General features: G+C 39.4%; 2 protein-coding genes across 2 annotated transcripts in view; both read right to left on the bottom strand.

Moving 5' to 3' along the window:
• stxbp5b (syntaxin binding protein 5b (tomosyn)) overlaps nucleotides 1-5,605 on the bottom strand; it is a gene marked incomplete in the record, with an annotated part of 25,908 nt that extends 20,303 nt beyond the window's left edge. Inside the window, 2 exon segments of the mRNA XM_062440598.1 lie at nucleotides 3,067-3,164; nucleotides 5,060-5,605. Coding sequence (XP_062296582.1) covers nucleotides 3,067-3,164; nucleotides 5,060-5,197 — 236 coding nt within the window.
• A 6,262-nt stretch (nucleotides 5,606-11,867) lies between these two features.
• rab32b (RAB32b, member RAS oncogene family) lies at nucleotides 11,868-13,752 on the bottom strand. Its single transcript, XM_062440836.1, has 3 exons — nucleotides 13,539-13,752; nucleotides 12,757-13,034; nucleotides 11,868-12,032 (listed from the first exon to the last, which is right to left on the bottom strand). The coding sequence occupies exons 1-3, from the start codon at nucleotides 13,750-13,752 to the stop codon at nucleotides 11,868-11,870; spliced, it is 657 nt and encodes a 218-aa protein (XP_062296820.1).
• Nucleotides 13,753-14,441: the final 689 nt, after the last annotated feature.

Here is a 14,441-nt window from a genome sequence, read left to right on the forward strand (position 1 = left end):
ATGCTATTACAACCAGCCTGTAATCACTCTTAAAGAGATAGTATGTGCACTGACTCATGCAAGGCAGCACAAAAGAAGAAGGAAGCAGCACAAGATCTAATCACAAAGAAAACCTCCAGACAGGGGGATTGGACACTAAAATAAAAAGGTGCACTGCTTCTCATAGAGAGCAAAAACTCTGCAGATAGACAGTTGTGTCGCTATCTGAGTCCACTTTGAGCTGACACAGCATAGTATGTCTGAACAGGATTAACACAGCTGTGATCAAACAATCCCTCAGTGCCTTGAACAAACTAAGGTGGGGTTGCAGGAGACCGTATTAGGACAGACTCAACAGTGGACATCACTTCTGCAGAGGGATGGAGGCAAACACAGACTTTAAGACTTCCAGTTCTGCAGAGGGATGGAGGCAAACACAGACTTTAAGACTTCCAGCTGGCGCCAGTGGAAGGCCGTTGGCTAAATGAACTCAAATTCAACCCGTGACCTTTCTGTCCAGTTTTAGCTCCAGGCCCAGCAGGTTCTGTCTAACATTTGTCAGAATTATTAATGAATATCATGTCTCCACAGGTCTGAGATGGATTTTGAGGAGTCATTAAGTCTGTCTCATAGCTTCTGGTGGTGCATGAATAAAAACAGAGCAGCTCACATGTGACACTGCTATTTAGCCATATTGCTAATACAGCAGCAGCATCACTTCAGCAGCTTTACGATTGTTGACACACATATTGTTGCGTGCCTCTTAAACAGGCTGTGTGGATCCACTCATCAGTGTACTACAATGTTAAAAATTTCTCGTGTCTGAACTGATTCTCATGCAATGTGGGTTAATGGCATTGCTGAGCCAAGCTACTTTCTAGGCAAGCAGGAAATTACTAAGACGAACCTCGAAACAAGATTTTATCACCGTGGTGAGTTGGTGGAGCTTTCTGTTAGGAACTTCCTACCACGTAGAGAAGTCTGATCATGATCTAAGCCTTTACATTGACGATGGGAGACACAGATACAAACTACGGTCTGTCAATGAGACTTGGTTCCCTTGACTATGTTTCTAATGCTGCCTCATTAGTAGAACATATGCTTCAAGGATTGAATGAGCACAGCAAGTGTCCTTGTCAACTCTGACTGTGCATAAAAGAAAAAATCTTCATGATACAAAATGCACAATCTATTTATATTAGTATTTCTATCAATTGAGTTCTTTATTAAAATTATTATTACACAAAATGAAACACTGTAGTGCCAAATTTTCAGATACATTACAACTTTTATAAGGATTTCCTCTTTTCTCCCCAAGAGTAAAAGACATTGCACTTTAAAGTCACATCTCTTTGTATATCATAACTTCTGCATTTGGTAAACCAACCGTGGTTCACCACAGCATTTCAACATCAGCAGGTTTTCTCAAGTAGTCAGCTGATAATCATCACTGCAGGAAGTCTTAAACTTGCACGGTCACAAATGAAAAAACAGATAATGTTCTTTGTAAATGTATATGTTAGACTTGTTATTGTAAAAAGAGGAGGAAGCCACAGGCTTGTGGGATGTTTATTTAACAGTATTTCTACAATGGGAGCTTCATCAAGCCAGCATGAGCAATCAACTGCAAAGGTAAATTGAAATAAACTGTAAAATTGTGTAATATTTCATCCATTTTGCACATTTTAGGCTGCATGACAACAGCAAATTACAGTTTGCAGGGCAGAAACAAGAAGTTGAGTTTTTTAAAAAGTGTCGAAATATTAACGGACACCTTATTTTTCTACTGGGTCCAATTTTTTTTTTTTTACTTTCACTTCGCCTCTAACTCAAAGAAATGCAGCGAAAGTTTATATTTTGTTCTGGCACGCACCAGAAAGAGCAGTGAAGTGTCTACAGTAACACACTAATTAAAACATTGTAGTAGAGACAGATCTTTTAAAAGCAGACATTTATTGCTTGTAGACACCTCATTGAGCTTATGTCTACTGAGCTGTGGCAGCGTTTCCAAACTCCAGGGGCAATGAGGTGGATCGATACAGCCTGTCTTTTGATAAATGGACCAATTGCCTGAATGACAGTAATCCCATCAGCTCCACCTTGCACATTAGGACAACATGGAAGCAAGTGTGTGTGTGTTCGCTGGGAGTCGTTCCGTAAACACAATACTCTCTTAATCTGGAGAGTGGATAAAGACCAAGATGGAGCCGCTTCTAATGAATATCTAAATTAAGCCGACCCCAACCACAAAGGGAAACCCTGAGTATTTACACTAATAGGTCAACCCTGAGGCCATGTTGTAAACAGAATAACCTGGATGTGACCAAACCAGCACATGCAGCGTTTAATAGTCTGTAATCCGGAGGGCAGTTTTGTTGTTGCGACTCATGGAATTTGTTGGTCAGCTCTAAAAACAAATTTCATATCTCTCGCATACAAACAAATACAAAACTGACTCCCAACTGCCCAAGGAGCCTTACACAGCACTGTAGCAGCTTGACTGTGTGTGTGTGTGTGTGTGTGTGTGTGTGTTGTGCAAGCCCAGTGATGTTTACAGCACATATCAAGTGGCATCCTGGCACAGGCTGGGCAGCACAGTTGATGAGGTTGGCTCCTCGGCATATGGCAGAGGAGCTGTTCATGCTACTGCAGAGATACCGCTAATGAGCCCGGGTGCTTCAGGAGAAGGAGGCTGCTGGCTTGCAGAGAAACAACAACCTACCCTAGCTAGCGTCTACCTCTGAGCCCCTCCACTTCCTTTCGTGTGGATTGGATTTGCTTTTTGTTGCGTTTGGTGACACGAGGTGAGAGAAAAAAAAAGGTCACTCACTGTGCGAATTCCCCAGACCTTGAGGAATGTCGATAGGCAGCTTGATCATATGTCGCTTGTGGAGAGGGTGTCACGAAGTTAGACATGGATCTGCTCCGTGTGTGTGTGTGTGTGTATGTATGTGTGTGTTAGGATGTAGACAGAAATTCACTGGAATCATCCAAGCTTTACTTTCCTTGTGTGGCTCTTGTCATTCCCACATATACAAAATACATTTAAGAAAGAGAAAAAAAAAGAAAAAAAGAAAGAAAGGATACAGCCTCAAAGCTCCACTCTGTGTCCCCACAGCCAAGATTTTCTGCACGGGGTCAAAAGCCATTGAGGATGGTTGATATGGAAAGCCATGACGCACAGTCTGTAGAAGAAGAAAAAAAAGAGCAGAATTGATATCAGCGATATTGAGCCAGCGAATCAATCACCCGCCACACAGTCAAGCTGGCATCATTGGAGAAAAAACATTATCATAATCTCCAAGAAATGTAATCCATCAATGTGGAAAATTAGCCTCATTATCAAAATAAATTAGATAAAGCATAAACATTAGTGCAAAGGAGGGGATGGAATAATTCCTGATCTGCCTGACATGTGTGTGGGCTGAAGCCTGTAAAGCATCAGTAATAAATTCACTTGATCCATCTTAAGGCTCACATTTGCAGTCTCAGAGTGCACTTTATTGCCAGGATCTTGCAGCGCTACAGCCACCAAAATGTTACCGTAATAATCAGGTATCATCTACACACCTCAGTTGCTTCAGGTTAGAAAACCTTTCCCAACTATGCATGAGCTCTGTATAGCTTACAGTGGGATTATATAACAGGTAAAACCGTGGCCCCGTAACCTGGGGACCTGACCTATTCTGATCCCAGCTGCGGCGGATGCTGGTGGGCTGGCGCTACAAGATGTTCAACAAATTTAACACACACACACACACACACATTATTACTTGTGTGAACTGACCCTGAATAGATCGCTTAATAACACATTTTAATATAAGGTATACAGGACAGATTAAACTGTCCTTGTTCAGTGTAAAAAATGCATTCAAAAGTTTAGTCGCAGCTCATAAGACTTCAGCAGTCTGATTTAGATCAATTAAATGGTTATCTAACAGGGCTCAAAATTAACTTTTTCTGTCCATCGGCCAAATGTCTGGTGGATGTTCAACTAAATAGATTAACATTGTTTTTTTGGCTGGTGAGTGAAGCAAATCTACCCGGCTACTTGCATATTTTACCAGCATTTGGCTGGTGCCTAGTGCTCATTTTGAGCCAAACTAAACTGAGGGGTCTTTTTGCAACAAATTCACATTTTCTTACTTTTTTTCCACCACAGATCAGTAAGTTTAACAGCATGCAAGGAAATATTTTTTTTTAGCTTCAGCTTGAACTAAATACATTTATACCAATAACCAGAGTGGCCAAAAACATAGAGGGCATGTGAGTGTTTTTTTAGCAAAAGTCAGGTGCACATATAAACACTGCTGGCTGTTTAAAGACCCTCTTCAAATGTGCTTTCAATTTAAATGATGGGGGGGCCAAAATCAAGTCATTTTGCAAAAACATTGCATTTAAAAGTTGCCCATTAGCGTCTGTGAGCCTTCAGCAGCCTGCATTAGTGATATCAAGTGGATATCTGCCACATTCACAGTCTTTATAGCATCAAATTCCTTCTGCATTTCCTCATAGTGTTTCCCTGTTGAGCTGTGGTGAGAGTATAGTAAGAAAAATAGGGACTTTATCACTATAAAGCTGGGTTTTTGCACAGGAGGAATGGTTACAGCAAACCTGTTTCAAAAAATGTGAGCACACCCTTAAAATGAAAATGTTTTTGCCCTCTAAGTGTAACTGCAGTGAGCTGATTAGCTTAGCCAGCTGACTTACAGTAATGAAGGAAAACAGTGACTGGAGGCGACGATTCAGTGCAATGCAAACAGCCGTGATGGTGCTTTGAAAGCCTGGGATACAACCACAGTACACAACCCTCCCTCCTTCCAAAAAAAAGGGCAGTCAATCATTCAGATTTCAGCTGTAACTTGCAACTGTGCATAAGTATCACTAAGCCTATATCAGTGTTTTAACTCGGTGACACTCAAGTTATTTCCATCCCAATGAGCAGTGCTGATTAGAGAGATGAAAACAACGCCAGTGTTTGGTCACGCTGCTGTCATCTGACTGTCAGTGTGCAAAAAAACAATCCTGTTAGCTGCTTATTAACGTGTTAAAGAGGAGGGGAGGAGGAAAAAAAACCCACCTTGCAAAGCTGAAAATGTTCCGACTGGAGAGTCTCCGGGACAACATCGTTTTCTCTGGGAGTACCCGACTGAGCATTTGCAGAGGAGGAGGACGCTGTCAAGCCATCCAGCACCTTCCTAATGTTAAACTTCTTCATTTTCCTCCGGTGCAGACACGACGGGTGAAAAAACAGATCAGGCGCGCTACCATAAATTGGATAGAGAGAGTATGTGTGTGTGTGTGTGTGTGTGGAGGAAAGGAGGAGGAGGAGGAGGAGGGGAAGGAAAGAGAGAGAGAGAGAGAGAGAGACAGAGAAACAGAGAGAGAGAGAGAGAGAGGTAGCTGCTAGCTAGTTAGCCGAAATAACGCACAGTTAATATGTTTCTCTATCCATCTCACATGTTACGCAGGGTGTTTGCCAAGGCGCACTCCAAACGCACCCGAGCCACGGACATTGATTGAGCGCGTCTCCTCCGATATCGGCGTTAATCCACCATTTATGTGGTCAGCATTTGGCGTTATTTCGATCGGGATCAATCGTTTCCGTGAGCTGGTTTCCCCCCCACTACACAACACACACAGCAGCAGCAGCAGCAGCCAGGGCTCAGCGGGTAGCAGACTTGCTACGGAAACGCAGTGATCTGCAGCGGGGAGTGAGTCTGCGCTCTGCGGTCACCCGGATGCAGCGCTTTAGGTGTTACAGAGTATTATGTGACCCTTCGCATTCAGTGACCTGCTCAGCTGCAGCTATCTATCGCCCAATGCAAATGTTTCTAACCATGGCTGTAATCATCTGTATTTTTTTTATTTTTTTTTAATAGCTGTGCATTTTGATAGGTGGTGCCAGTACTTTAATGTGAGGTCTCTTAATCTGTCAGGTGGGAGATATCTATTAAAACAGATGGGTGACAAATGAAAGGAAAAACTCATTCTTGACCACTACAGTGACTAGGTGGTTCTGTTATGCAGTAGGGGGGCATTTTGCTGGCATGCTTTAGGTCTACATGTCCCCCTTAGAGGGAAGTGTCAGTGCAAATCAATACCAAATTGTTCCGAGTGATCACCTTTATCTGGCTGTGAGGAAGTTGAACTCTGCTCCCATGAAAATTTGACCCCAACTAACTCTCACCACTATGTCAATACAATGGTCTACCCTCCCAAACTGAACTGGTCTGTCTACCCCCCATTCACCACCTCACCATGGTCTGAGAGAAACATAAATTCAATCCTCTACGTGTCCTGTACAAATACAGTAGCAGGATTGACAATAAAGAACTTTGAACTTTGAACTTGAATCACTATCATGAAGGGAGTGGTCTTTTACAGGATGACGATGCCCCCATCCAAAGGGCACAAGGGGTCACTCAATGGTTTGATGAGTATATGCTCCTCACCACCATCGTCAGAGCACCAAACTGAGGGGATATATTTTAGAAAGGTGTTCATCCCTCCAGTAGAGTTCAGAGACTTGTAGAATCAGAGCCAAGGCGCATTGAAGCTGTTCTTCACCCTACTAAGACATTTTAGGTTGGTTTTTCCTTTAATTTGAAACCTCTCTGAAGCTTAGAAGATGCTCATTCTGAAATATATCAACCATCTGTAGGTATAAACATTAAGAATAATCAGAAATGGTGTAACTGAAACAATGACTCATTTACACAGTGTCATTCCTGTTTAAAAGTGCAAATACAAAAAAGCACCAGACACCCATGTCATATGACAACTTTGAGAAAACCTTCCTTCATTTTGTCATAGCATCACAATCACCATATTTGCTGTAACACTGTAACAGATCTATTTCAAAATATCCTAATGGGGACCACACAAGAAAAAGTCCACGTCATATTTTCTGTCTGCTTTGTGGCCCCCTGCTGGCTGAGTGTTTCTGAGCAGCCACTAATGCCTCAGCTGGGAGATTAAGAAAATCTGCCCCTGTGTGAGCTGTCAAAACGTAACAAAAAAAAAAAAAGAATACTGCAGCAGTGAAAAAACAACCCAGAGTGTGGAGCCATCAAAACTTTGGGGTTTGATGGCATTTGAATCTTCTTTTTGCCTCCTCACTAAAGATCTGTCTCACAGAAATTTGATAGGAGCGCAGCCCTTTTGTAGGATCCCAATGCAGGATCCAATCTATTGTGTGTGCACGAAAAATAGGCCGTATTTCCTCCTTTCTCTTGTTCCCTGAGGAGGAAAAACGAGGTTATTTTATTTCCACTGAGGATTACAAAACTAGAAAATCTGGTTAGATGAAAACCAGAAAACCTGGTTAATTGATGACCTTTGTGATCTGTCTTTCTTTTCTTTTTTTTAGATAGCCCATATTTGTATTGGCTCACATTCCTTTACAGCTCCTGTCATTTAGCTGGGTCACTGTAAGCGCCCCTTAAGTAAGAATCTTGAAACATTGATGCAGATAGTAAGATTTTAGACTATGATGTGATTGTTTTATAATGAAGTAAAGCGGATGTAGATTGGTAGTTTTTGTGCCACATAGATTTTAAGAAAAAAGTGGACAAATGCAGGATATATTTTGTGGGAGTTAGTTTGCAGCTTAATGTTTTCTCTGTATTTTGATTCTGTTAAAGTTTTTGGAACGACCAACAAACATCTTTTTTCTTTATAAACCAAAAACCTGCTTATGTTCACCCATGATTAACAGCAAATGCTAGGCCTAAATAATACTACACTTATTAAGCCATAAAATTAACTGGAAAAGTGAATATTTAATCTATGTTTAAAATGTAACTTTGTCAATATCTAGAGATATAAGAAGTCTTATTTCTATTTTAATGCATAAGCAGCTGGTTTGGGACTGTGTGGAGTTTGCATGTTATCTCTGTGACTGCGTGCATTCTCTCCAGGTACTCTGACTTCCTCCCATTGACCAAAAACATGCAATTTAGATTAATTGGTGCCTCTAAATTGCCCGTAAGTGTAAATTGTCTGTTTCTCTTTGCCCTGTGATAGGGTGTAACCCCGCCTCTCGCTCATTGTCAGCTGAGATCGACCTCAGCTCCCCTGCAACACTCTAGAGGATATGCAATAAAGAAAATTGATGGATGGATTTTAATATAGGCGTCTTGTACTGCTATATTTCATTTTTGCTACCCCACATTTTGTCTTTATAATGGACATACAGTATACCACATATAAAAGATATTCTGTTCCTACCCTTCATTAAACTATTTGAGGAATCTACTCAGAGCAATTCAACCAAAGGGGAGGATACAATGAACCACAGAGTTTGGAGTCTGACAAACATAGGTACACACAATATATAATCATATACTCACACACCAAAAAAGAAAAAGAAAAAAATAATAATTATAAGGTTCATCAGGATTCACATATATTTTTGTCTGTCTTGACGTTTTTAAAATTAAAAATGCCAAATTTTGTTGAATTTGTCTTTGTTTATCTTCAGAATTTTAATATTTAGTGAAGTGCTCAATCCACCATTGTGAAAAAAGGGCAAAATAGTGTCATTGAAATGAATGGTAATGCTTTACCTTGCTGCCGATATCTATTTTATCAAGTTAATTCCAGTTATCTTGTCTGTCATTACCTAATAAACAAAGTCAATATATTTCATAATGAATACACAAGGAAAACACATAATAACATATTCATAAGTTATACCTGTCATAAACTCAATATTAATTTCTTCACAAAATTGCACCGTGAGGTTTTACTGAAGCACTTTGTACATGCATGTTTTGGACACTAGATGGCGCAGTCCACCAACGTTCTATCACCCTAAAACCTGACAGCATTTTGTTGAGAGGAAGGACCCTCCATATAACCAAAAGTCAGCACCATGGATAGCGCCATATGGATAAATGTCACTGATTGGTTTCCTGGATAGTTTTCTATTAATACTTCATTGGATTTCTCACATTTCTGCTCCCACTTAGGATGTGCCCTTCAACACAGAGCATATCTGTGCTGTAAAACACCTCTCTGGTATTTATGTCTGCTTTCCACAGACAGTGAATACTTAATTAACACAGGCCATGATAAAATGGGTCATTCAAGACACGGTGAGAGGCAGAAAGAGTCACAGCAGGGATACGTACAGCGCTTTAGTCTTTATCAACCTTTTCGCAAGTTTGACTAAATTGAAATTTTCATGCGATCATGAATATATGAACGAAGCTGCCAAAGAAAATGCACACTGGAGGGCAGATAAAATGGGGCAATATCAATAATGCACAAGTAATGGGATCTGTTGCGGAGAGTGCGACTCCCGTTCACACTGTCATATTTATAAACAACAAGTTGAGAGGATGAGCTTTTTGTGTCCGATGTGAAAAAGTATCGGGGCCAGCTTCCCTGTTTGACTCCTGAATTTAGGTCTCTAGTATCTGGGACATATATCCATAATTAGCAGTTGTGTGTTACTTTTTCCTTCACTTCCCCTCCAGGCACAATTGCCACTCTAGGTAAACTACCTTCATGGATTTTATATTGCAGCTCACTTGATCAGCAAACTGTATGAATACTGGTAAAAGACATCAGTGTGGTAGTTTAACACATAGACTGTATTTCAATGTTAAACAAGGTAATTTGAATACCTTTACCTGACATAGCAGGATAGAGCCTGAATTTGGACTTGAGGTACTGCTTATAGGTACCCACAGGCAGGATGTAGAACAGTTCCCTAGATGCACGGCAAGGACACTGAAAAGTAAAACTACAGGACAGCAAAGAACAGATCGGTGTGCAAAAATAACCAGAGTGATACACAACATGTCAGAGAGCATAAAGACGAGGTTTCATTCTCCCCAAATACCTAAGAGACACTGAACTGGACAAAACACCCATAGTTAGTGATTTATGAAGTACATCAGTTGCTTTATAACATTTTATTAATTGATAGTAAGTTGTTTTTTTATTGGGACCATGGAGAGTGTTAAACATAAATATTGCTGCAGTCCCTTCAGTCGGTCAATATTAAAACATACGAAAAAACACACAGGACACATAAAAAATACAAAACTACACACAATCGCACATCACATCAATGGTTACACAGCTGAAAAGCTTTTAGTAGACTTTTTAAATTTGGTTTTAAAGTGAATGAAGATTTGACACTGATTCACAATTTAAAGTGAAGATTTTTAGTTGTAATAAACGCTTTCATTGTTTATTGTAGTTATTGTAATATGTGAAAAAGAGAAGGAAAATGATTCTCCCATCAACAATTCAAGGATTTTCTTCATTAAATAACAATCGAACAATGTTGCTACTGTCAAGGCAACATGATTAACCCCCTACACAACCCCCTAGCTCAAAGTTAACAATCTATTCTGGGGTATGCAACTGAGGTGGATAATGTTACTCAGCAACTCATGTGATGTGTCTGACTTCATTGATAATGTTACATTAGAGACAAAAAGAGGATGATGATGAAGCTTAACACAGAGCTGGATATTTGATTTGTTCTTGTCAACAGTGGTGGAACTAAATTTAAAACTAGAAAATACATTTACTCAAGTAAAATATTAGATATTTGTACTTTACTTAGGTATATCCATAGTTAGTCACTCAATACTTCTGTACTTGTACTTTACTTCGGTATTTCCATATTTAGCCATATATCCATATTTAGCCACTTCTACTTCACTATAGTACAGGGGTGAATGTTGTACTTCTGGCAACTGCAGGTAACAGCTACTTTGCAGCTTAACGAACACATCATGCATTGTTATTGTTTTTGCAATAGTATACAGTGATATAAAATAATATAACAATGACAGAGTACATTAGTCTGCCTAATGATATTTTATGGATTTACTTGTAGTTGTAGTGGAGTGATAGGGCTACTTAATTAAAGGATTGGAATACTTCTTCTACTCGTATTGGTCAATAAAATAAACAATATCAGAAGTCATTGTTGTGTGTCTGATGGGAAAGATATTTTCAATTAGAGTCTGCCTTTTCTTCTGTTTCTCTGCTTCATCGATAGGCCCAGAACTTGTAAATGCATCAGTCCTTTAAATGCAGTTATAAAGTGGCTCACTCCATTTTACATTAAAAAGCATAATAATAGTCAGTATTTGTTGTCTATAAGTGACTAGATACAGTATAAGTGCTCTGCTCCCTCTAGTGTAGCAGACCCAGTAATACAGTCCGCTCTGGGAAGTGTTTGTAGCAGTGTGGTGCATTTTCATATATATTCCCTCCCTCCATAAAAATCAGGTCATGCTGATAGCTTTTCTCTGCTATTGGCCATATCAAGCCAGGCTGTGCTGCTTATGCATGGGTCTTAACTCATCTCACTGTGAAGTGATTAACAGATAATTATATGCATGAGTTGCATAACATACAAGAAACACTCAGAGCTTGGGTTTAATAGGTTGTTAATGATTTGACAGCTTTAAATACAAAAATGTTTTGAGACTTTTTTTTCTATCTGTTGCTTTTTTTGTGGTTTGAGGAAAATGGCAGTTTCGACTGTTTCACAGTTTCTGGCCTCTCATTGTAGTAGGTCAATCACCTGCAACTCTTGGTAACATGGGGAGTGTCACAGACTTTACCCAGCAGGATGTGTGTCATGCTGATCTGTTTATTAGCCTGTCTGTGTTAGTGGATTAACTCAGAAATGAGCTCAATCGTCTCCACAGAGGTGTTTATGAGGCAGCCCACACAGTCCACACACATTATTGAGAAAATGGCAAGACAGAAATGGGAATCTAAAATTACAGCCTGTGGGTTCAGTGTCTTTCTGAAATAGCTTCTGTATGATAGCAGTGGATTAATGACTTGGTATCAGAACAGGTCTTGTTAGAGCATTTAACCAGTACTTCTCTGTTTGGCTCTGTGCCTCACAGCCGTAGTGTCTTGCAGCACAATGACTGGCTCTGACTCTCCTCTAGAGTCTGGCTCACTTTGATCTTGTCCCTGTGGCGCTCTTCATTGGACAGACCCGTGTCGCACAGTATCATTTGTTTGACAAGGAAGGCAGCAGCTTCATCAATATTTATATTGTCCTATAAATGGTAAAGCAGAATATGATTTAGAACATTGTGTATTTGTCTGAACCTTGGCTACTTTGTTCCTGTGTGTTAATATTTAAACAAAATATTTTATGTGAAGACTATGCAGTGTTAAAGTTCACAAGAAAAATATAACCCGAAATAAAGTCTGTCAATGCAAAAACCATCTGAGAAAAAAAGAGAAAAGCAAGCTATTGTCAGCATGATAAAGCAAAAGCATAACCGAGTAGGAGGTTAATATGAAGGCAAGAAAGACACACAGCTTTAATTTTTGAAGACGAAACAAAAGTTTTTAAGTCTGCTTTGTGTAATAAGTATTACTGGCTGTATGGCTGTATTTAATTAAGGGGCTGATGTACATTCATTTGGAAATATCCACCAACATAAACTAAAATCTAGTCATAGAGGGTTAGATAACAGGTAGTAACAATATGTGCCTTAGTTGATATTGTACTTCAGTGATCCAAATCTTCAAATAAATTAGCAATTAGCAAAGTGATTTGCATGGGCCTGTGGATTTTGGGTCCCTAGAGGTCTGAGGCTTGACTTTATGTTGAAATATGTTCACTAAAAAAACCTGACAAAAGCAAAAGAGCACCGGAAAAAATTAATATTTGGCTCCCCCATTATTCATAAAATGACTGATAAATGTTACACTGCTTTTCCTTAACTGCAACTTTATTTCTCTCTTTCATAATAACTGAAATAGGACACACACCTTTGCAGAGGTTTCAAACCATCCCAGGAAGCCTTTGTCATTACAGAAGCTGTCCAGGGAGGACACCAAGTCTCCATCTCTCCCTGTCATGTCACATTTGTTGGCCAGTAAGACAGCAGGGACTGAACGTCCGCTGTCAAGACAGACTTTGCTATCTAAGTCCTGCTTCCACTCTGAGGCAGCCTCTAAAGTTGAGCTGTTTGTCACGTCAAAGACCACCACCGCTCCCGTTGCCTCTTTGTAGTACACTCTGGACATCTTCTTAAACCTCTCCTGGCCTTTAGGGAAGAGAGAAAACAAATCTGTGTAATATATGCGTCACTACAGCATGTGCTCAAACCTGAATCCAAGTGTGAGGATTAATTCATTTCTCACAGTTGTGATTTGGCAAAAAGGATTACAGTTTTAGGATTTGAATTTTAAGTTGGCTCAGACACTCAGTAAGTAATGCTAATGTTTATTTATCGTGTGCGATTTGAATGATCATATTAAATCCAACTACTGTGGTCTACACGTTATGTAACAAGTGAGAGTATGAACAATGATTTTCTGAAATAAAATGTTTCCATGGACACTGGTTAGGATTAAAATTAGATTTGATTTATTGAAAGGCTGCAGTTTCCAGAAGCTGAAAACACTCCAACATACTGTGAAAATATTCAACAGTTATTCTCAATCATGAATTATAAGAGTTTGAATTCCAACACAGGACAAATTGGTTTCCCATTAGACTTTAGACAACTCCACCACTGCAATGTTACACTCATCATTCTGACACTCACCTGCAATATCCCAAAGCTGCAGTCTCACCACTGTATTGGCATCCCATTCAATTGCTTTCATGAAGAAGTCAACTCCAACAGATGCTTTGTATCCTTTATCAAAGTGTTTCTGAACATAACGCAAGATAATGCTGCTTTTCCCCACGCCTGATTCCCCAATCACTAAAACTTTGTACAGCTTTTCTGTGCACGCTGTCAAAGTACTGCGTGCCATACTGCTGCGGACAGGCCGACACAGTCACAGACTGAGTGAAATAGTACTTTTCTTTTTTTTACATCTACAACTACATCTGCTTCACATCCAGTTAATAACCCTCCTCGCTGTTCACAGAATCACTTTTGCTTTCACTGTTCCTGTTTTACCACGACACTAAAGCCGTAAATCTTTGACCTTTGATTGTAAACAGTTACTGCAGCACAAGAGAGTAACCTAATTGTGTCACCATGAAAAACAGGAAACAAAAGAATAAAAAATATTTAATTTACTCCAATGAAACAAGTGTCCTTCAAATGCTCTACAGTAAATATTTGTTTAAAATGGCAGACTTAATTTGTACTGTATACATCAGGCTGCAAATAGCTTATTCAGACTATTACTAATGGTAACAGTAGCACTTCATCACATTATATGGTTTTGATAGGTTGTTAACGTCTTAATATTTAGGAAATTGATTGGTATACACAATAAAGCATACACAGCTAATGAATTCATTCTAATACTGTAATGCATATACTGTCAATATCACCTGAATACCAAAAATATGATACACAATTCATACATTCACAAAACATATGCATGTCATTTTTCTATTACAATAATCTATACAATTATGAAATCAGATGTCTAATTATAAAAGATACAAATTTGAAGCTAGTTCAACTTGCATGTCAAGACCATAGAAA

This window comes from Scomber scombrus, chromosome 19 (genome assembly GCF_963691925.1).
Source record: "Scomber scombrus chromosome 19, fScoSco1.1, whole genome shotgun sequence".
In the NCBI taxonomy this organism is placed as follows: domain Eukaryota; kingdom Metazoa; phylum Chordata; class Actinopteri; order Scombriformes; family Scombridae; genus Scomber; species Scomber scombrus.

Bases quoted from the DNA above. Each gene is read 5' to 3' on its own strand.
- rab32b (XM_062440836.1), bottom strand. From the start codon at position 13,752: ATGGCACGCAGTACTTTGACAGCGTGCACAGAAAAGCTGTACAAAGTT. The intron at 13,035-13,538 runs GTGAGTGTCAGA...TCTTCCCTAAAG, and splicing joins GCAGCTTTGGGATATTGCAG to GCCAGGAGAGGTTTAAGAAG. The intron at 12,033-12,756 runs GTGTGTGTCCTA...TACCATTTATAG, and splicing joins GGTTTGAAACCTCTGCAAAG to GACAATATAAATATTGATGA.